General features: G+C 40.8%; 2 protein-coding genes across 4 annotated transcripts; both read right to left on the reverse strand.

The window, feature by feature from the left end:
- Positions 1-271: 271 nt before the first annotated feature.
- On the reverse strand, positions 272-9,801 carry LOC308314367 (troponin I, fast skeletal muscle-like). Of its 2 annotated transcripts, XM_080761966.1 has the most exons (8): positions 9,732-9,742; positions 7,974-8,012; positions 3,899-3,929; positions 3,622-3,658; positions 3,120-3,248; positions 2,289-2,378; positions 1,537-1,713; positions 272-412 (listed from the first exon to the last, which is right to left on the reverse strand). In XM_080761966.1, exons 3-8 carry the CDS (start codon positions 3,904-3,906, stop codon positions 317-319), a joined length of 537 nt encoding a protein of 178 aa, XP_080618092.1. In that variant the 5' UTR covers positions 3,907-3,929; positions 7,974-8,012; positions 9,732-9,742; the 3' UTR covers positions 272-316. The 2 variants fall into 2 exon arrangements, with proteins under 2 accessions (XP_080618092.1, XP_080618093.1); XM_080761967.1 differs by lacking the exon at positions 7,974-8,012 and having other exon boundaries at positions 9,732-9,801.
- A 5,138-nt stretch (positions 9,802-14,939) lies between these two features.
- Positions 14,940-21,377, reverse strand: LOC308314365 (uncharacterized protein). Of its 2 annotated transcripts, XM_080761963.1 has the most exons (5): positions 21,131-21,377; positions 20,560-20,643; positions 19,033-19,220; positions 17,430-17,831; positions 14,940-17,001 (listed from the first exon to the last, which is right to left on the reverse strand). In XM_080761963.1, exons 1-5 carry the CDS (start codon positions 21,213-21,215, stop codon positions 16,483-16,485), a joined length of 1,278 nt encoding a protein of 425 aa, XP_080618089.1. In that variant the 5' UTR covers positions 21,216-21,377; the 3' UTR covers positions 14,940-16,482. The 2 variants fall into 2 exon arrangements, with proteins under 2 accessions (XP_080618089.1, XP_080618090.1); XM_080761964.1 differs by lacking the exon at positions 20,560-20,643.
- Between the last annotated feature and the right edge of the window lie 1,943 nt (positions 21,378-23,320).

The following is a 23,320-nucleotide window of genomic DNA, read 5'->3' on the forward strand; positions in this document are numbered from 1 at the left end:
AAAAGGTTTCCACCAGGTCGCTACAATGGCGGCTAGTAGAGGTATAGGCGAACATGTTGTCAAGCAGCTGGCAAAACAATAGCAAAGGACAACAGGACAAATTGGCTACATCTGCATAATAGTTTATTACATGAAAGGTTCTGTTGTATCCAAGACAAGTGTTACATCGCCGCCCGGGGCAATAAAGCAAAGAGAAGGCCATAAATAAATCTGCTAACAGGAGATACAGTCATATAATAATAGTGTATTAAATGTAATCAGACCAGTGTGTGTCCAGTGGAAACCTCTTATGAATCTGATCTCAGGTCAGAATGGGTTAAGCCTCAGCCTCAAACATTTTCTTCCTGCCGTCCATGCCCGCTTTGTCCTCAATGTTCTTACGCCAATCCCCAACGTCACGCAAATCCTTATCCTGCAACGGCAATACACAGACAATGGTGAAGACAAGCTGGCAGACCAACACCAACACAACCCCTTGAATCTCACTGTTATGAAGTTTCCCCAGAGTTTTAGGTTGATGAAATAATCTTATAAGGAATCTCCTTCTGGACGACGCGCTGTGTGATTCCAGTCGGCTGGAAATAACACGTTTAGGAAAAGCATTTTGATTTCGATGTAGTAAGTCAACCATTTGACTTGATTTGTGCTTTGTTATGTGAGTCCACGTTTTGAACTTATAGATTGAATATTTTAATATGAATTGGACATTTTTGAACATCTTCGTTTTACAATTGACATGCCGAAACTACAGACAGCAGACTGAAAGGGTAACCAGAAGGCTCGCCCCAAAATCCACTCACCCCCAGCTGTTGTTTTACTGAGGTCAAGGTTAGGTTAGGAATACGTTTAGATTTAGGCATAGTTTTACTGAGGTTATGTTTAGTAATAAGGTTAGGTTTAGGCTTCGTTTTACTGAGGTTAGGTTTAGGAATAAGGTAAGGATAATTAAGTCATAGTTTTACTGAGGTTAAATTTAGGAATAAGGTTAGGTTCAGGCATAGTTTTACTGAGGTTACATTTAGGAATACCTAGTGGCGACCGTTACGAGTTTGGCGGATTTGACCCGGGGTGAGTGTTTTGAAAGTACCCACCAGTGTTGTTTTCGTCGACTAAAACTTCGTCGACTACCTTTTTTCACTGACGAAAACTAAAAGTAAGCCATGATGACTAAAACCAAGACTAGATGTATTGACAATTTCGTCAACAGATAAAAACTAGACTAAAATGTTAGGGAGGGACTAGTGGACAAGAGATCCACTATAAGTTATTTTACAATTGGTTGCATGCTGAAAATAGCAGATTGGCTATTTTCAGCAAGTGTAAAAACACTCATTACGACGGCATCAATTAAGGCCCGCCAAAATACATTTTAGCCGACTAAATCAACTGTAGTTTTAGTCGACTAAAACTAAACTACCACTAAAACATTCCAGGTGACTAAAATATGACTAAAACTAAATTAAAACTATTCAAGAGATGATGACTAAAACAAAAAAAATCGAAATCTGCTGCCCAAAAACAACACTGTCTACCCACCTCCTCCTTGTTCTCTTTCTTGACCTGCTTCAGGTTGGCCCTCAGGTCCAGGTTAACCGTGTGCTTGGAGCCCAGCAGGGCCTTCAGCATGGCGTCGGCAGACATGCGCACTTTCCTCAAGACCGGCTTCTTGAACTTGCCCTTCAGGTCCTGCACTTTGATCTGCAGGTCTGAAATCTGGACAAGAACACAAACAGAGCGTTGATCATATAAGAGCCCAATAATTCAATAATAAATACAAAAACTTTAATAATGAATATAGTGCGATGAAAAAAAATATTCAAGGAAATAAATAAATACATAAAGAAATTTAAGTTGGGTTTTTATTTATTTCATTGCGTTTTATTTTATTTATATCATTGCGTTTTGATTTATTTCATTGTGACTTTTCATTTCAACATTCATTTATTTAATGATGCCACTTTTAGCAATTTCATCCAGTTCTTTGGTCCAAAAATGTAATAATAAATACCGCGACTTCCATACTAATGCAGGCAAATCCCTTTTGTCTCTCAAATCAGATACTGTCAGCATGTCAACAACTGTTATTTGCATGTGATCAGGTTGGGGTTTGTGTATTCAGATCCTATTTGCATTGGTTTCTGTGGTAGAGGCAGATGCTTATGTTTATTTTGTCATTCCTATTGGAAATTCTTCATTAATCCTGCATTTGAAATGATTAGACATAATTCCCCATTTAAACAGTGCCATTATAGACATCGTCCTAAACACTGGTGTGAATGTAAACTGACCTCTTTGTTGGTTTTGTTGACTTTGTTCTCCAGGTCATATCGGCCTTCATCCGACTCTTCAATCTTCTTGTGGATCTCTCTGGCCAGCTCCTAATAAAGCAACACATCATTATCAGCAGTGGTGCATGGTAAGTATAAGCACATTTACTAAAATAATAATAATAATAATTAGTTGGCAACTTTAGTTACTAGTTACAGATTTAGATTATTTATTACAAAATAATATATACATTACAATCCATGAATGTTGATGATGATTATAGGTGAAGCTACCCAGCAGCACATCACAAAATCACCCCCACCTATAGACGGACAGCTACACAACATTAACGTGAAATGGGCCATTCTGTGTAATGAGCACTTCACTTTTATATTGATGCCAGTACTTTTGTATAAATGCGTGTATAAAAAATATAAAAAAATATTTAGATATAAATATAGTATTTCTACATTGTTTTTAGTTAAAACATCTGAGTACTAAGTTTCTCTACCACTGATTATCAAGCGCAGCACACACCGTCTGCGAACGTCGCGCGTCAAAACAGCCGCCTCCGTTATTTTCAATTAAACCTATATCCCACACCGGCGGCGTCCGACGCGCGTTCACGCCTCGCCTGACGCTCCGATACGCCACCGTTCTATTTTCCAGGCGTTTGCCACCGCACGGCGACGCCTGTGCCGCGTCGCGTCGCTGCCCACCCGGTGTGTGCTGGGCTTTATTTACACTGAGACGATGGGTTATTATACCAGCAGTGGCTTTATTTACACTGAGACGATGGGTTATTATACCAGCAGTGGCTTTATTTACACTGAGACGATGGGTTATTATACCAGCAGTGCCTGCATGGACCCGGGCAGCTGCAGAGGAGGGCAGACCTCAGTCATGTACCTCTCCCTCTCCTCCTCGCGTTCCCTGTCTTCTTCTTCTAGCAAACCTTTAGCGATGGAGAGCATCAAGCTCTGGAAGACACATCACACACACACACACACACACACACACACACACACACACACACACACACACACACACACACACACACACACACCGATTAAAGTGTTAGTCATTCCCATGATGGGACAGACAATACAGTGACATGATGTCAGTCAACATCTACTGAACCTTTAGCCACTTCTGCCCAATATAGGCTTACATTATACGCCATCGTTCGACAAGATAGTGAGAATAGCGTGTTGTTTTGTGACATGCTGTGAACTTGCAGGGACACGTGCTTGAAAGTGTTTTCCTTAACATTAACAGGTAATATAATAAAATATCTTGCCCATTGCTGAAATAATAAAATAAAAAAACTACAGACAAAAATGTTTATTTTACCTTCAGGGCGTGCTTTCGACTCGATGATATCTTCTTCCTAAAGAGTTTGAGAAATGTATTATTTATTGTTGTTAAATATTTAGCATATTAATATTATGTTATTTTGAATCTTATTGTTGTGACATGCTCATTGGCACTCATTTACCAAGTAAAACAATACAGCTTTTTAAAACATGTATCAGTTCTATCAGGTCTAATGCACTTAGACCTACATAGTGTTAGGTCATTTCTGCATTCCATGAGTAAACATAGCTTAAGAAGAGTAACGGTTACTCACTCAGACATCTTGCTGTTCGTAAGGTCACACCCTGTAGAGAAATGATGGATGAATGGATGGTCAAAACATACAGTAGCCTACAATATTAAAGAAACGGGACCAGGTCATTTTAAACGCTGGAAATTCAGATTATGTGCAGCGAGAATAGCCAATCTACAAACTCTCATTGCATCTGCAACACTTTGAGAGCTTGTAGATTACTAGCAATATGTTCAGATTGCATCTTCCATAAAATCCTAATGGCCTGGGATATTTCCTAAAAGATTGAAGATTCTGTAACGATGTTAATTGTTATGGAATCCATGAGAGTGTCACAGAATTCAGTTTCACAAATTGCAGTTTTGAGATTTTATGTTTACTTTAATCCATGCATCTAGGATATTTTTTATTTTTTATTTAACCTTTATTTAACCAGTAAAAAACACATTGAGACTGAAAGTCTCTGTTGAGTCAAAACTCAGTAATGGACCACAAATATGGTCAGCATGATATCCCAGACCTCATAAACTACATCTCCCAGAATGCAGCAGCAAGATGGCTGCTCGTTACTTGATTAGGAGCACCTTCAAACGAATGGAATTCTCAAAAAACAAACAGATGCAAACAGCAAGGACTACTCTTGGGTTCTACCCATAGAGTATTAAAAGGAGGTTCTACCTCCAAAGAAGCCAATGGTCGGTTATATTGTATTGTTTTATTTACACTTATGTGTGCACTGCAGTACTGTTAGTTGTGGTTAAAATTAGGCTAATTGTGAATTGTGTGAATAATTGTGAATAGTTTGTGTTTGAAGTGGGGTAGGAACACATCAACACTGCAGTATTGCCTTCATTTCTGTTTGACAAGTTTAAAAGTATAACTTTACAAAATATGTTAAAATGATTTAAGAATTTGAAAGACTACAAAAAATGTGTACAATTAATGTTAAAGGTTTAAAATGCCTTGTTCAATTAGAGCTGATCTACAAGCTTAAAGTTCAGCTAATTTATTTAACTAATTATTCAATTTAAAATGCTACATGTTTACTTAAATCATTTATCCAGGCTTAAAGGGTAAAGTAATTTGAAACGTTTTATTTGTTTAAAATGTTGACTTTCATAAGTTAATGTAAGCATTCATTGTTTAAGAACACTACTTGTTTAAAAGACATTTGATTGTTTAATGTTTTAAAATCAAGTGCGGTTAAAAATAACCTGTTTTGAAAGTAAATAAGTACCCACTACCGAAAGCAGTTTGAACAGCTAAACCACATTTCCCACTACTCTCGCACACATTGTGATGTTAAATGTAGGCTTGGCCAGACAGTGAGGTCAAGAAGTTTGTTAGATCCAATTGCAAGTAGCTCTGGATAAACACCAGATTGTAAATATACATGTAATTTTCTGACTTTCTATTCAAGGTTATAAGGGAACTTGGCTAACACACGTGGACTGGTGGGTGCTGGGCTGAAGAGGCTTCAGTTTGAAAAGGTATTTAGAGCCCGCACACGGTGCACACCAAAGCAGCTAAAGAGTACTTTATTACAAAAATGTTGACAGTTTGATCCACAGCACATGAAGGCCAAGGAAGAACCTTTGCCCCCAAACCTTTCACATATCGGCCTGTTATAGCGCCATCAGACCACCAAATTACTTTTATATTACTCCTACAAATTGTGTCCAAACATCACAGCGATCGGTAATTATCTCTATAGTCATGTCATCGAGACGGACCCGTCTGATTTTTCATTTTCTACGATTGGCTTCCAATGTTTGCAGGAGTGGCTCATTTTAAACAAAATGCCTCGAATCATGAACGGAGTCCGAAACACAATAAAGCTACCTGCCCTGGCGGGGACCTGTGCTCCGAGGATCAAAGATTTCTAGTTTATCATATTTATCATGAACTCATCATTAATTCCTGGTCCTTAACCATTATCTAATATTTAAGTGACTATGTACATAAGATATCGCTGTTAGAAATATGATCCATCAGGACTCACTTTTACTTAAGAAAGAAAAGTGAGTACTTTGTCCACCACTGCCAAAGGCAGATTGCACCAAATTAGAACCATTATGTACAATCCAGAACACCATTATGTCCACTGCAGCAGCTTGAAGATTAAGACTAAATGCAGGGACAGCTTATCAGGAATGAAGGCTTATAAGACCGGTGTGCGAACTTCATCTCCTTTCACCTAAGATACACTGTTGTCGGGGCAGAAACCTAGCTCTTATCTCCATATTCAAACCTTGTGTGTTTTTTATTTTTCATAAATTATCGTCCTTCCTTAAAGGGACACTTCACCCTTTTTGCTAAAAAATATATGTTAATGACGTTTAGGAGCTTTAGAACACTTTCCTGGGGGTCTTTATGTGGTTTTAGATATTTTAGATTGTAGCAGTGAGCCTGTTGTCTCTGATGTCATGGACACTGGGCTCACTTCCTTCCTGGACTACATGTTGTCTCAGTAAGACAGCTCTCCCCTCTATCCACAAGGAGGAGCAGTGCACCAAAGAATTATGGGAATTGTAGTCCAGGAAGGTAGTGAGACCAGTGTCCATGACATCAGAGACAACAGGCTCACTGCTACAATCTAAAATATCTAAAACCACATATTACACACATAAATACCCCCAGGAAAGTGATCTAAAGCTTCTAAACGTCATTAACATATATTTTTTTGCAAAAAGGGTTAAGTGTCCCTTTAACCACTTGAACCCCTCATATCCCTATTCTGGAGGGAACATTAGCCGAAATTAGCAGATCTAGCAGAGCTTGTAGATCGTCTATTTTCGGCGAAGACGAAGAGGTTTGGTGTGAAGTTGTACAGGGGGGGGGGAAGCAGCAGACCGAGTACCGAGCCAAAGGTCAAGTTTGCAAAGTATAGAGGGTCAAATGTCCGAAAACCCACATTGAACATTCATCTCTCTCATCAGCAGATGGACTACTATGTCTTTCAAGACATTAGAGGGTCAAGCAGTTATAGCATGGAATGTTCCAGGAGGATGCATTAATGAATAACGGAGCCCCTGAGACTGGAAACCATACACCGTCACCATTCACCAACACAGTAACTAATAAGACTAAGTAACTAATAAAAACATTATGTATTTTTTATGTTATTGTAGAATTTCCGATTTTCAGTCATTTTACTTATACTACCACTACATCTCAGAGAGGCAAATATTGTTCTCCACTGCAATTATTTTGTTACTAGTTACGTTGTCGATTTTTGTTATTATAAAACATACATTTTAATACCACTTCAGACTTAGGCCTACCGGTATATACATTTCAGCCATTTGAAAATAGCTGATCTACATGCTCAAAGGCTCAAAATGTCTTTTGCGATGCGACGCATTGTAAGCTTGTAGATCTGCTATTTCAAATATATCATTTATATACCGGTATGTTTTATACATTTGAAAACTTGTGAAATGGGACATTCTACTTTCTATTTCTGGCATTTTAAGTACATTTTTATTCCAATTTTAAATATTATATATATTTCATTGCCTTATTGATACTTTTACTTAAGAAAGAATAGTGAGTAATTTTTCCACCACTGCCAAGGCATTGCACCAAATTAGAACTATTCCAGAACACATGTCCGCTGCAGCAGCTTGAAGATTAAATAAGACTAAATGCAGGCACAGCAGTGTTGTTTTTTGGCAGCTAGTTTTAGTCATAGTCTCTTGAATAGTTTTCCTTTAGTTTTAGTCTCATTTTAGTCACCTGGAATGTTTTAGTGTTAGTCTAGTTTATTTGACTAAATCTACAGTTTATTTAGTCGACTAAAATGACTTGTACTGGATCTCTTCTTGTCCACTAGTACCAACCTAACATTTCACTATATTTAGTCTTAGTTGTAGTCATCATAGCTTAGTTTTCGTCAGTGAAAAAAGGTAGTCGACGAACATTTTTAGTCGACGAAATCAACACTGATGCCCAGCTCATAAGAATCCTTCAGCACAGGATGAAATGTCTTTTAATACATTATGGAGATGTCGAGACATATTGAGGAGGTGCAACTTTAAAAAGCCAATATGGCATGAAAATCATAGTGGCGTTATAAGATAAATGATTATGTCACCAGAAAGACAAGACGACAGTACAGTTTTGCTACCAAACTCTAGGAATGACAAAATTAGAGAAAAACACTTATGTGGCCAATGCAATTATTTTATTTTTCTAATCTTGGCTGCTATAGCTTTATATCATGATTGAGTGATGAGTAAAATCAATATCCAAATAGTCTTATGTGGCCAACAAGCTAAACATTAGAGCTATTTATTTACAGTTTATTCACATGGATGTCTATTTACATTACAAGACATTCACAATCCTCTCCCTCCTTATTCTGCACATTCCCCGATTCTATGGAGATTTCTTATCACACATGATAAGTTTCACATTATTTTTTACTGCATTTATCATTTTCGTATTTTTCTTGTGTGTAACTTTCATGTTCAACCACCGAAGTTTTTACCATTGAGCTCTACAGCCTGCTTGAACAGGGGGATAAATTGAATATTGACCATCAGGTTACAATTAGTGTCAGATCCTGTGTCTAGGTGAGACATGACCTTTGACACTGATCTAAATGTCTCAATAGAGACAAAATACAACCACCCCAATTGTATGAGTTATATTTTAACATACTCTCCCATAATTTATTACAGATTGGACTAAAATAAAATAATAATATATCTTATTTTGTATTATGTGTGCACAGTCTTTGCAGAACATAATTGCCCATGCATGCACCGTTTCATTGCGAGTGACAATATAAACAAATAAATCCTTCTCAATTCTTGATTCTCTCTGAGAATCAAAGGTCTACAATGTATTGTAGACCTGCTATTTCCACAAGCAATGTACTTGTTTAAAGACGAAGAAAGCAGAATGACCAGCAGGTGCTATAGCTCTAAAAAAACAGTGGCATTCATTCCTGCCCTGATGAAGACCTGTGTAGGTTTGAAACATTCCCGTTATCCTCTTTAAAATGTGTTAAAGGACCACTTCACCACTTTTCAACCTATCTTCATATAATCGGTCCTCACTAATAATCTTCTACTTGGTCTGTGTCTCATAGGAGGGCTGTGGGCAGTTCAGAAACCGTCTTCCAGTGACATCATCGATGGGGAATACAAGCTAATAGAAACTGCAGGCTTTCTAGTCCTGAAAAGCTGCAGTGCGAAAATGGAAGCTACTGTATCGTTCTCATGATAATGAAAATCTAAATATTTTTGTAAAAAAGATATTGTTTAAAAATAAATCTGCCTAATGATGATGTCAGTGGAAGACGGTTTCTAAACTGCCCACAGCCGTCCTATGAGACACAGACTGAGTAGAAAAAAATCATGCAATTTTTTCATGATTATCAGTGAGGACCTATTATAATTATGAAGATGGGTTGAAAAGTGGTGAAGTGGTCCTTTAATGCCCGGATTTTTCTGTTATTTTCAGTTTTTCAAATCTACTTGTATACCACCAAACATCAACCTCGTCCACTACACCGCTAACAATACCCTACGTAGATCATCTATTTCTTGTAGCTGGACAAATCAAGCATTGTGATGCCATCAAAGCCTGCCAAAATAAATTTTAGTCGACCGAATCGACTGTAAATTAGTCAACAAAAATTAGACCCAAACTAAAACATTTCAGATGACTAAAATATGACTGAAACCAAATGGGATTTAATACGAAAGACTGACTAAAACAGCAGCAAACAACACCGGCATGAAATAAAGACACTCCCGGCCTAAATAACAACACAAAACCCACATTTCTAGAGTCAGAAGCCAAGCCAAGACAAAGAGAAGAATGGAACCAGAGCAGTTCTCACCTGTCAGCCGAGGAGAGGGAGAGCAACGAAATGTAGCGACAGATTTTTTGCAGAGGGGATAAATAAATGGCTCTGGGGCTGTGGCCCCCCCGTGGAATTATAAGAAGGTATACATTGCATTCCCTAATGGCCAAGGAGGAAACCCCATTCTCTCTTTAACCCATTTTGGACTGAGGTCTTCTAATTCCTAACTTTTTTCTGAAAAACCCATGTTTCCATGTCAGCCGTGCTCAACCTTTTTCATGTCAAGGACCCCCAGAAATATCTCTATGGGGCCACGGACCTCCATCTCAAAATATGTAGTTTCAGGGACCCCCCAGAACCCAATATTTGAGTTAAAAATGTTCGTTCTGAAATATATATTCAAATATTTGCACCACATTTTCACGACTTTTCAAAAATAGCAGACCTACAAGCTCGTAGCGCGCCACTCGGTGGCGCGCTATGAGCTTGTAGATCTGCTATTTTTCAATAGCTAAAGTATTTATAACATAATGCTTAAAACACCAAATGGGGTTCCCGCCCAAAATGGCTTAAGGAAGTCTTAGACCAATGGGCTACCCACAACCCCCAGCACCTGAAATAGGCCATGATGCTGCCCTTTATAAATAACATTCCCTTTCAAATTATAGTTATACCAATTGTTTTAGACGAACCCTTTTATTTTGTTTCACATCCAGCTGCGAACAGGCTGTGTAATGTAAAAAGGGGCTATAGAATTGGCTCAGATGCATCTTTGATCTGATGATGAAGAGATCAAAACAATGTTCACTTGGCAAAGCACTTCTGGGGGGGGATATATTCATTATGAAAGTAATCCAACCAAGGAAGGTTTGAGTGGGGCTGAGCTGAACGGCATGGTGATGAAAACTGATTGGACAACAGGTGTGAGGAAGGAGGAGGGCAAAGACATTACCGAGGGTTCTGTCTGGGGATTCGGGAAGCACACATGATACAGTAACCGTGCGCCGACCTCACGTCGGGGCGGGGCGGTTTGTTTTAGTGATAAGGTTAGAAATACGTTTGGGGTTAGTCATAGTTTTATTAGGAATAGTGTTAGGCTTAACCGTTTAGGCATACTGTAGTTTACTGAGGTTTCGTTTAGGAATACCGGAATACCGCCGGATTTACGCCTGAGTCGACTGTGTTTTGAGGCGAGAGGGGGGGGGGGGGTTCACAAGAGCCATTAACGTTGGTGAAAGACAAGCCATGACAGAAGCTGTTGACTTTGACCCCAATACAATAATAGTACACAGAGTATTGCGGAAAGATTGTGGAGGAATTGCGGAAAATTGCGGAAAAAACGATGGGTTATAGCCCATGTTTTTTGAAAAATTGCGGAGTGTTGGGGAGGAATTGTGGAAAATTGCGGAAAAAACTATGGGTTATAGCCCATCGTTTTTTGATTTTTTTGAAAAATTGCGAAATTGCGGAAAAAACGATGGGTTATAGCCCATCGTTTTTTGAATTTTTTGAAAAATTGCGAAATTGCGGAAAAAACGATGGTTTATAGCCCATGTTTTTTTTAATTAAAAAAAAAAAAGTTATCCTCGTTTCTCATCATTTTGGACCATGGGCTATAGCCCATATCGTACGGCATACTATAGCACGCCGTTTTTCATCATTTTTGAGGATTTGGAAAAAATGAAAAAAACGATGGGTTATATTGAAGCGTGCACCTACACACACACAGGCGCACATGCGTATGCACACCTGGACCTGTAAATGAACAACACAAAATGACAAAAACTAAGGCACTGGTGTCGGACACTCGGACTTCTGGTTTACCGGAACGGAGTTCAACTCCCTGCATGCAGTGCCCTACTCAATGTGTTGTATTTACCGGAAAGGATGGGAAACATTAGCAAATTGCGGAGGATGGGAAACATTAGCAAATTGCGTAGTGTTTAAAAAAAACGATGGGTTATAGCCAATTGTTTTTTGAATTTTTTGAAAAATTGCGAAATTGCGGAAAAAACAATGGGTTATAGCCCATTATAATTTGACTCAAAAACATGACACAAGAAATTGCTTCACATATTTTATGTCAATACTCATTGAGAACATTCTGGACCATTTAAGAAATCACCTGAGAGAACAAGTTATAAAAACCCAACATGACCTTTGCTTCGATTGCAAATAATAATCCATCTACAACAATGTGATTCAATCAAACTATAATGACATTGTTTACTGCAGTGACTTCAGAACATTAAAATATCTGTCAAGAACTACAATGGTCTTTTCTTAATAGAGCGCAGCTGCACAGAATTGTAATCACCAATGGTTACCACATTGGTCACCGTTTGCATTGGTAAACACTGGAATATCATCACACCAACTGATCAACAAGAATGTTCACAGCAATAACCACTTTTACACAAATGCATTCTTCCAACATATTCCTCCCCAATATAATATAAAATATCGATGCCATCAACGGGTAATATTTTACAGCATAAAAAAAAGACTGCATACAAAGTGTTCAAGTGTCACTGTACAATCACATCAAACCATTTTAAACAAAGGCACCATACTTTCCATTCCAAAAGTACCCGTCACATTAGAACTACAATGCTTATACTGACTACTACTGAGGGTCTTCAACAGGGGGGTCCTCACTTCCTCCGTGTTACTGTAGTGGGGCTGCCAAATCTTTGTGTGATTGGGACTTTTATTATTATGCTTTTCCTTTAACCACTTGAACCCCTCTCATCCTTATTCTGGGGGGGACGGGGGGGGGGACATTACCTGACAATAGCAGATCTACAAGCTCACAACACGTACCCATGCAATGCAAATTTTTGGCTAAGAGGTTTGGTGTGCAGGGAAAAACGTCAAGAGCAGACTAAAAGTACAGAGCCAAGATTACAAAACATTGAGGGTTTAAGTGGTTAAATGTCTGAAAGCACATTTAACATGAATCTAACGGTGTGTAGTGGGGGGTCCCTACTTACTTATGCTCTCAACAAAGAGGTCCTTGGCCTGAAAAGATGTTGGAAGACCCCTGGTTTACTATTCCAGGTTGTTGTTTTGGACTCCAAAACAAGGACAATAGATTGATATTTCAAGGAGAATAGATTGATATTTCAATCCAAGAGATTGTATCCAGGATGCAATCCTGGTTTCACAATGTTAAATGTAGCATGTTACTGAACATGCTTTAGTGTTAGTTCAGAAGATCTCTCCAGATCTTTAAACAGAAAATCCCTTTTACTGAACAAACGGATAACGATTACTATCAGAATCATCATCCCACTATAACACTTCACTGACTGTACCTTAATTGAATGAATGCATACAGTAACAGACATGTTTTCCTTTTGCCTCCTTCAGAGTTTCATGCTGTTTGTGATCATCACATTCTAATTCTATTTCAAGTTTGTGTAAAAGTTGCTCAATATTACATGATGGTCTACTCTGACCCCGCTGCTCACTGGGTTCGCCACCAAATATACATTCATGCCAGTGTCAAGTCTTTAAAAACAGTAATTGTCAACATTTCACATTATAACGCTTTCACACTATTTAGGTTCAGGTCGATCGCTTCAATTCGTCCACGTCAACACATCAGAAATATTGTAACCCCAGTACAGCCTCCCTATTCAACCAAAATCAAGATCTACAAGCTCACGTTTTGGACCAAGTACAGTTGCTTGCCACGCAGGTCCATTTACTAAGATTAGAGGATTTAAGTGGTTAAAGTGTAGGCGTTAAATAAAGTGGCTCACTTAAGACTATCAAAGTCAGTAATGGAATTAGATAATGGCGACTGGCATGGGCGATGTTAAGACTTTCTTCCTTTGAACCCCTTCTTGGAACTTGCATATCTTTCATTAAATCACTTACACCACACCACAGAGATACGCCATATTCTACATCTCAAATATTGAAAAGACACAAGGACTTTGTCACCACCACCTTGGTGCTTTAAATAGGCCTACGGAGTGAATTATGAGTGGTCGAGCCAGCAATATTTTATAGGTTGAATGTGTGTATGAACTGCATCCAGATGCATCTCTCTCACTCACACTCACACACGAAGAGGACATAATCTACATAACTGGTCAGATTATTATTTTTCTTTTTACACAAGAAGGAAATTCTAATCAATTCACAACTTACTAAAGTTAATGATCTCTTGCTATGTTGACACCTACATCGGTGGCGTCCCTGGAACAACATATTTTCAGATGGAGGCCAAATACAGACAATTCTGGGGGTCCTTGACGTGAAATATTGAGCACCACTGATTTTTTTTTAATTTCGATGTCAGGTCTAAATGGGTTAAGACTCTCTCACTGATAATCCACAGGTTAAGAGACCATCCAGTGTCACTGCAGTGCACACACGCACACACACACACAGCTTCAGCACCCGTCACAAGAGACTAGACCAAGAAAACTGTGGCGGAAATGTAGTTATAGGGAGACTTAAGGAAATTCGAGAGAGTCACTTGAACATCTGGGTTTTCCTCACGGAGGGCAGCATGCGGCCAATTTATACTCCCAACCTACCCATGGTGTCACACACTGAAAATAGCAGATCATTAAAACAGCACCACCATGCAACCTTCCTCTTCTACCCCCCCCCATTTGAACCCGGTTTCCTCCACTGGTATTTTCTGCCATTGAGCTAATAGAGCTCGCCTGCTTGCTCAGGGGATAAATGTCATCTTGACCATCAGGTCAACATTGAACATTCATGTCCGATCCTGTGTCTAGGCGAGACATGACCTTTGGCACGATCTAAATGTCTCAATAGAGGGAGACAAAATACAACCACCCAAACAGCAGTGTTGATTTCGTCGAGTAAAACTGAGACGAAAAATGTCCGTCGACTACCTTTTTTCACTGAGGAAAAATAAATGGAAACTAAATTAAAACTACGATGACTAAAACTAAGACTATAATATATTGACAATTTTGTCAACAAAAAAACTAGACTAAAATGTGGACATGAGATCCAGTATATCAATATTTTACACTTGGTTGCATGCTGAAAATAGCTGATCTTCAAGCTCACAACGCGTCGCGCTGCGAGCTTGTAGATCGGCTATTTTCAGCAAGTGTAAAACCAGTCATTGCGACGGCATCAAGGCCCGCCAAAATACATTTCAGTCGACTAAATCAACTGTAGTAAACTGAAAAAATCTTATATTTAGTCGACTACAACTAGACACTAACACTAAAACATTCCAGGTGACTGAATGTGACTGAAACTACATGAAAACTATTGAAGAGACTATGACTAAAACTCGCTGCCAAAAACAACACTGCTATAGGCTATATTGTTATATTGCATTAATATACTCTACAGTACCATACATATTGTATAAGTTACCATACAGACAGACCTGACAATTACATTTTAGTCACTCAAAGAAAGTTACATAGTGCTGCTTTAAGTCCACAGAGCGTCACACATGCAAGCTTATAGATCTGCCATACGACCAAAAGCATAAATCATGCTCCAGGCATGTTCGTCTCCCATCAACAGAATATGACCGTGGAAAACCGTTTTGAGAAGAGATTGTCAGGGTACGGATCAGATCATCACATAGATTTAGAAGTATGTGGAATTTAATCGACAGCTATACTTGTGCAAAGACCCCCTCTCCCTGCACTGCAGTATAGCTTATATTGTACGGTAGTCAAGTCAAGTCAAGTCACATATAATGCTGTGGATGAGCAGGCATTTTTTGCAGCTTTCACCTATATTATAAATGACATCAATAATGTCTCCTGAGATCTCCCAAATGTCCTGCATCCCCCCCCGAAATAAAAGAACACTACAACTACACTGTCGTGACACAGCAGGGTGTCTGGTGGCTCAACCACTTAGTGCAAGAACGCCAATTTGAATTTCCGACTCCTGTCGTGTCTCGCAAGTTTCCCTTCTCTCAGACATCATCTCTCTCTCTCTCTCTCTCTCTCTCTCTACAATGTACTATCTAATCTAATTTATAAAGCAGAAATTGCCACACAAAAATCTATACGCTATGATGGCACAGAACGTAAGCATACCTGTACAGCCGAGACCATTGCATTTTCATACTGAGCAGCAATTCATTGTGTGGCCTCTTCCGTGGGGGTACTATTATTCAGGGTTACAGCACTGGCCAAATCCACAGGTTATTATAAGTAGGAAAATACATCACTTTGTAAATAACATTCACAATCATCATTGGCCCAAAAATGGAGACGGTACGATATACAGTTGGCTAATCTCATCAATCACAAAACACAATCCCCTCATTTGTCCATAGAAAAATATCCGCTGCCGTGAATAGGGTACAAAAATAAAGAGTGCCGCGAATGACATCCAAGGTAGACCGGCAAAAAAGATTCAAGTCTAGGGGCTGCAACTATCCGTTCGTTTCTTGGCAATTATTCTGTATAGGTTACGGTTTTGATGAATCAGATAATCTTAAAAAGTATGTTTTTATTTAATTTATATAATCAATGAATCGCCGTGTTGGCTATTCGAAAAAAAAGCTCACTTAAAAAAATTAAAATAAATTTAGATACAAATTTAAATAAAAGTCTTCTCTTTTTGGGGGTCCCTGGCACTAAACATTTTCAGACGAGGCGGTCGGTTCCGCGGCCAAATACATTTGGGGGGTCCTTGGACTCGCTTTGAGGACCACTGGATCATCAAATCAACTAGTTGGGACTGCCCCGACTGTGGGACAGCCCTATACATATATATATATATATATATATATATATATATATATATATATATAGACTCAGGTCCAGGCCACCTTGCGCGAGATGGCCTGCTTGAAGCACTCGGGGTCCACGGCGCCTCCGGGCCGCAGCGCCCTCTCCAGGCCGACCAGGAGGTCCTGGTGACACTCCCGGATGTTCAGCGGGTACTTGGCCCGCAGCAGCTCGTAGGCGGCGAGCAGCCGCATGTTCTGCTTGACCATCAGGTACTGGATGACGCAGGTGGGCGCCAGCGAGAAGCCGTCGCGGCAGTGCACCAGCACGCGCTTCCGCTTCTCCGCCGAGGCGTGGATGCACTCGTTGATGTCCTCGAAGCAGCAGCGCCCCCGGGAGGCCACCTCGTCGCCGATGTCCACCTTGAGCCGGGACCAGCTGTGGCGGGTGCCGCCGCGCGAGCACGTGCACGGGATGAGGCTGAGCGACGGGCCGGGCTCCCCCGGCAGGCCGCTCATGTCGATGACGCTGTCGATGTTGTTGCGGCACAGCGTGCGGCCGCTGTACGCCGCGTTCAGGTTGCCCACGTAGATGTAGTCCGTCACCTTGGGACACACACACACACACACACACACACACACACACGATGAAATGAAAATTGCATGTCACGATTAACTGTGGCAGAAACAAACAGATTTATTAGCGGGTTTATCGCGATATATGCTTAAAACTTAAAATGTTTGTTGTTAACTAGTAACACCCATACTATCCCCATTCCGGGGGAAAGTTCGCCGAAAATAGCCGATCTACAAATGCACAATACGTTTCAATCGGTAGATCGGCTATTTTTTTGCAAATTGATTGTTTTTTATTTACCAAATTTACCAAAAAGGATTTAAGTGGTACTGAATTTGCAGCTCAACAAAAGGCTAATTCCTCCTAGTGTATGACGGAGGACAATTTCCCAATAAATTAATATCTCCTCATCACGATAAACGATAACATCGATTATCACCCCTAAAAAAATCCCTACCTTGGAGATGACAGGCTCCGAGTACTGGAAGTGTTCGTGGCCGCCGCCGGGGGGGTCCGTGGGCGTGTCGGGGGTCCTCCGGCCGCCTCCTCCTCCTCCCCCTCCTCCCACCCCGGCGGGGCCCGTGGCCGCCCTCCGGCTGTAGTTCCGCAGCTTCTTGGAGCCCGAGCGGGAGGGCGGGTTGGAGTCTGACTCGGAGCTGCTGTTCCAGGGCGGCGAGAAGAGGGAGAAGCGGCTGCTGGAGGACTTGCTCTTGCTGAGCCGCGTCTCCACGGGGCTGGACAGGCCAGAGCCGCCGCCGCCACCGCAGGCCGCGGCCGTGGAGCCCGACGCGCAGAACAGGGAGGCTCTCTCCAGGGCGCCGGTGCTGCTGGCCGCTCCGGCACTGTGCGCCTGGGCCATCTGCGTGGATCAAAGCAACGTTTAAATCAAGACGACTGGGGAAAAAAATTGTATTCCCCACCCACCCACCCACACGCACGTACCTACCTGTCTCTCCTCCCCTTCGCTCTCTCTCTCTCCCTCTCTCTCTCCCCCCCCCTTCTGTCTCGTGAACACAAGGCTGCTGTACTTTATACCTCATACTTAAGGTCATTACACACTGGCGAATTAGCGACGCGATGCGAATAAGCGATCTGAAAATGCGAAATATTGCATGTTTCAGTTCGCCTGCGAATCTCTGCAAAATACGACACCAGAGCGAACAAATAAAGAGCGAAAAATGTGGAAGCTTGCATGGACTTAAATTGTTTTTTTTTAAATGCGAATTATTCGCACGAATATATCGCGTCGCTAATTCGCCAGTGTGTAATGACCTTAAGCGTTTAAAGTATGAGGTATAAAGCACAGCAGCCTTGTGTTCATGCGACAGAAAGATTGGGTATTGGGTAAGACTGACGTTATGTATCTTTCAGGACCTTTCGCTGCTTCGTCTCAACCATTACTCTCTATGGCTCTGGTCTCAGCCACTGCGGTGTTATTTTTTGACATTTCGTTTCTCTCCAAAGTTTAATGTTATTGCCACCACTGTTGGAGCAGCCATAAACTACACAGGTTCATCCTGATGTTCTGGGCATCTTTGTAGAGTTAGTGTTAGTAAAAAGCAGGTAAAAGAGTCATGTTTGAGCAGACTAACGTCAGTCACTGTACCATTCAATGTAGTAGAAGACCTGCGAGTTTACACCGCACATATGTCGTCTCCGCCTACAGGAAATACGTTCGCTGCAACCAGGGGACCCGTTTCTGAATATGTCTATATTTCGGCACCAATTCCGTCCTTTTTGAGGACACAGTTACTAAAATAATTAGTTAGATATTAGGACACTTTTTTTTGTGACTATAAAGATTAAACGGAAGCGGGCAGGAAGCTTCACATGCGCTTTATCGCTTGATCATTTTCAGTTTCCGTTGCTCAGGACTGTACGGCGGAAGCATTTGAAAATTGCGGGATATACGTCGTTGCTGTCGGGCAGAAACCTCTCATCTCTACATTCAAGCTTTATCGACCTGCTACTTTTGCTATTCTTGAATTTGAATCGCGTTTTGGACATAATGCGGTTTCCAAACCGACGGAGACGATATATTGTACAGACTACATACATACCTGGGCTTTTAGGTTGTTCTTCCATTCCTGTGACTCCAGAGTCTTGAAGCGTCCGTTGCTGTCGGAGGACACAGACAGGCAGAGGGGCCGGTGCGCTCTGGGGGGCAGCTGAGGAGTCAGCGCCATCGGGACAGGCCGGTGGTCTGGCTGGTGTTCACTCCTCCGCATCATCAGATTGGGACAGGAGCCTGGACGGATGGATCAAAACGTTTTGCAAGGGACTATAGTGGACAAGAGATTCAGTAGAAGTCATTTTACACTTGGTTGCATGCTGAAAATAGCCGATCGTGTTGTGATTTGTAAGTGTAAAATCGGCTGTTATGACGGCATCAAGGCCCGCCAAAATACATTGTAGTCGACTAAATCAACTGTAGATTTAGTCAACTAAAATCTTCGACTAAAACTAGATTCCAGATGACGAAAACTTTCATTCCAAAGACTATGATTAAACTAAAATAGAAATTTGGGCCAAAACTGGGCCATGGACAACATCAACTCGCACACATGGAGATTGTGGGGAGTTTTAGTAAATTACTCCCCAAGTGGACACACATAGCCTGTCCTTTGTGTCGGTAGCTATGAAGGTGTATAGATGTATCATGCACATGATGGCCACTCTGCTCGTTCAATACACTAGTTCGCTCGGAGGTAACAACAGCTACCGATAAATTGCGATAATTGCATGGGAAAGTTCAAAGTTCTACTACTCCGTCATCAAAATGTGGAATTCCCTGACTGACACCATCCATTAACGCAGGGTCACTCAGCAAAATTCTAGAAGCAAGCTAAATATTTCAGTATTATTTTTGAAACGTTTTACAAATTTATTTTGTAACAGACTACACGACTAGTCTAAAAAAAAAACTAAATGAGGCTTCATTCACACAAAATGTTAAGAGAACATTATAACGAACAGATTGACAGGTGAATAGATAAGTGGTTATAATACTCAGCTGACATCAGGCCATATCACTTTCTCATGGAACAAACAATATAATACCTACAATCTTGTTCAAAACAATGAAAATAACAAATTATATTTGTATTATTGGTATGACCATGACGGACCGCAGATACATTAACCCATTCTGGGCAGGAACAACATATTTTCAGATGGGGGTCGGCGGCCAAATGCAGATATTTTTTGGGGTCCTTGACATGAAAATGTTTGAGAACGACTGACATAGAAACATAGGTTTTTCAGAAAACTGTCAGGATTTAGAAGACATTTGTAGAATCGTCCTCAGGTCAAAATGGGTTAAGCAGGGTCCACATATGTGACCCAAGGGCCACGTGTTGAATGGCACTGCATTAAAGGATGTGAAATACTCGATCAAATACTAAAGACTCGATAATCTATGATAGCCTTAATGTTTGACTGTATGTGCCACATCCTGATTACATTTCTGACTATTAAAGTAGGGTATTAAGTCCATCAAAATACCAGATTCCAAAATGTGTACAGTGACATAGAAGTTGAGAGATGACACTAAAACAGTCCTCCCATGGATGGAACATTTGACTTACCAGCATATTGTGAGCAAGTGATGGACTGTATCTGTAAAGTGTTGTTGTGGGTATTGAATGCCTTGAGCAGATTCTTCCCAGTGCCTGTGTATCAATGAATCGTTTAATTTGTGTAATCTGTGCTGCATGTGTAACATAACAAGTTGTATTAGTAAAACACACGCGCACGCGCGCACACACACACACACACACACACACCGTTTTATGTGTTAACCTTTTAGCATTATTTTATAATGACCTATACGCTCTATACGTTTTACAAACTAAGTATTCATTCAATTAAAAATCAATCAATCGATTCGCATTTGGCACAGTATTGATTGGAGGCCACGGGTAATGTTATAAATCAGTGGTTCTCAATGTACGTCACACGTGGGTCCATTATTCCACCCATTATATATTTATTTGTATCAAGAGTTATTTATGGGGGGGCCCATAAATGGCCTAATCAAGTAATGCATCCAAACTGGCTGGGGGGGATCCTTGAAATTAAAATTAAACAAAAAAAAAGTTTGAGAACCAACTGACTCATAAGAAATGGAGGAGAGGAAAAAGCAAAGAAAACGCTTACCAATAATCCTTCCATTCTTCTGCTGCTTGGAGGACACCTTTTTATCCAGCAGTTTGTTGTTCCATAATTCCTCTACGGGTTCCATGTTCTGCCTCCTGCTGACAGAGGCACAAGGAGCCGAGCAGGCGGCCCACCATGGTGCTTTAACACCACTTCATCAGCTCCATCAGGCATTATATTATTTATTACAGTATTATTACATGCAGCTGTGTCCTTATAAGCAGCAGGCTAGCCGTTACCGTTAGCCCATGGCGTTAGCCAGTGAGCCACACCAGTGTCGTGTGGGCTAGGATAAGGCAGAGTAATCTAGTAAGAGAGTGGCGACATAGCGTTGACTCTCATTGTAACAATGGAATGCGGAAGTGTTCATTCTATCTCAATGGGATAGTTCCAGCCATAGGAGCTGTAGATTATATGCGCCTGCTTTGCGGCGAGATCATAGCGTGTCGCTACTCTCCTACTCTACACTCTGGAATAAGAGAGATAGGATAAGACTTCCGGTGGCCGAGCTCTTCAGAATAAACAACGCTAAAGTGAACAAAAACGATGAATTTGCACATTTAAAAAATAAAGTAATATACAACACAAAATGTGTTTCTGTGTATTTTCATTAACATTTATAGGAGTTATAACATTAACAAATTATCTAAATGGATGAATGCTGTTCACTGGAGAGCAAATGCATATCCCTTACAAATAGGACGCTGGACCCAAAACTCCTCTTCATATCAACTGGTGTGACATATGCACGTATGCGGGGAGACCTCCTCTACAACACCACATCCTCCACTAAGCGGGAGAGGTGTAAAATAAAAAAGTTTTGGGGACCCCAGTGGGCTCAGAGGTCAAAAAGTGCCATTTCCAGACCAGAGTGGATGCTACAACACCACATCACACCCTCCGCTAGCTGTTCTCTCAGTCAGTGTTGCCAGGTTTTAAGAAACAAGCAACCGCCAACCAGGTCTAGGAAAACAAGCCAAAAAGAAACAACTATAGGCAGATGGGCACCTTTGATTGATTGATTGTCAAGATTGATTGATTGATTGATTGAAAATTCAATACAAAAAGTCAATACAAAAACTGCCACTTTGAGGACGAAACCACGAAAAGGGTTTTATTTTTGTGTACCTTTTATTTTGTAGTATCTAGTCTCTTGGTTTCCTGTGTTGCTCTTGTTTACCTGCCTTGTCTACCTTGTGAAGATGTAGTTTTCTCCGTCTGTGTCCTGTTAGTCTCCCAGCCAATCCCTGTGTTGATTCCCTGTGTATTCACCTGTGTCAGTCCATGTCTATTTATATGCCCTTGTGTGCAGGGGCGGCCTTAAGAATCTGGAGGCCCGTTTCATGACCAAATCTTTTGATACAGGCATACTGACACATAGTTTTGACTGTTGACTATCGCTCGCAGCCATTACTCTCGACAATTACGCAGCACATCTCCTCATCCTGTCGTCCCTTCACAGTAAAGTGTCTCCCATTTACCTCCCAATGCTGCACATTTTACACAGGTTATTAGAGAGCAAGGCAGTGAGTGAGTGCAGGGTCAAAGGTGGTGGGCAGTTGAATGACGTCTGGCGGTCAGTCGTAGCTTGGAGGCCCCCCTGAGGGTGGAGGCCTGTTTCAATTGAAACTGATGAAACAAAGCAAAGGCCTCCTATATGCTTGTGTGTTCAGTTCTCTGTTGGTTCGTTGCAGATGGTCACTGTGAGTATTTGTTAGTACGTTCTTAAATCCTCGTTTGCCTTGTATTCAGATCCCCTAGTTTTTCCAGTATACTGTTTCCCTTTGTCCTCCTTGTTTCCCTCGTGTTCTGACTGCCTACTGGACCTCTGCCTGTACCTGGACTTTGTTTACTGCCTACTCCTCTAGTCCTCTTGGTTGGTGAAAATAAATACTTTATTTTGAACCGAGTTGCCTCTGCCTCTCATCTTGCACTTGGGTCCTACACCATCTTGACTCGATCCATGACAAAATCAGGGTCCACCATTTTCAATTAATCAGAACATTTAAAGACATACAAATATACACTTTGATGAAAAACAGGAAATCATCATAAAGTAAAAAAGGGGGGGGGGGGGGATTAATTAATTATTAAATTAATATTTCTTAATGGCTGTTGGTAGGGCGTTCCACATTTTAGTGGCATAGGAGCCACTCACCTCTCACCTCTGTTACATTGGCTGATTATTTT

This window comes from Protomyctophum bolini (genome assembly GCF_963924005.1).
Source record: "Protomyctophum bolini genome assembly, chromosome: 4".
In the NCBI taxonomy this organism is placed as follows: domain Eukaryota; kingdom Metazoa; phylum Chordata; class Actinopteri; order Myctophiformes; family Myctophidae; genus Protomyctophum; species Protomyctophum bolini.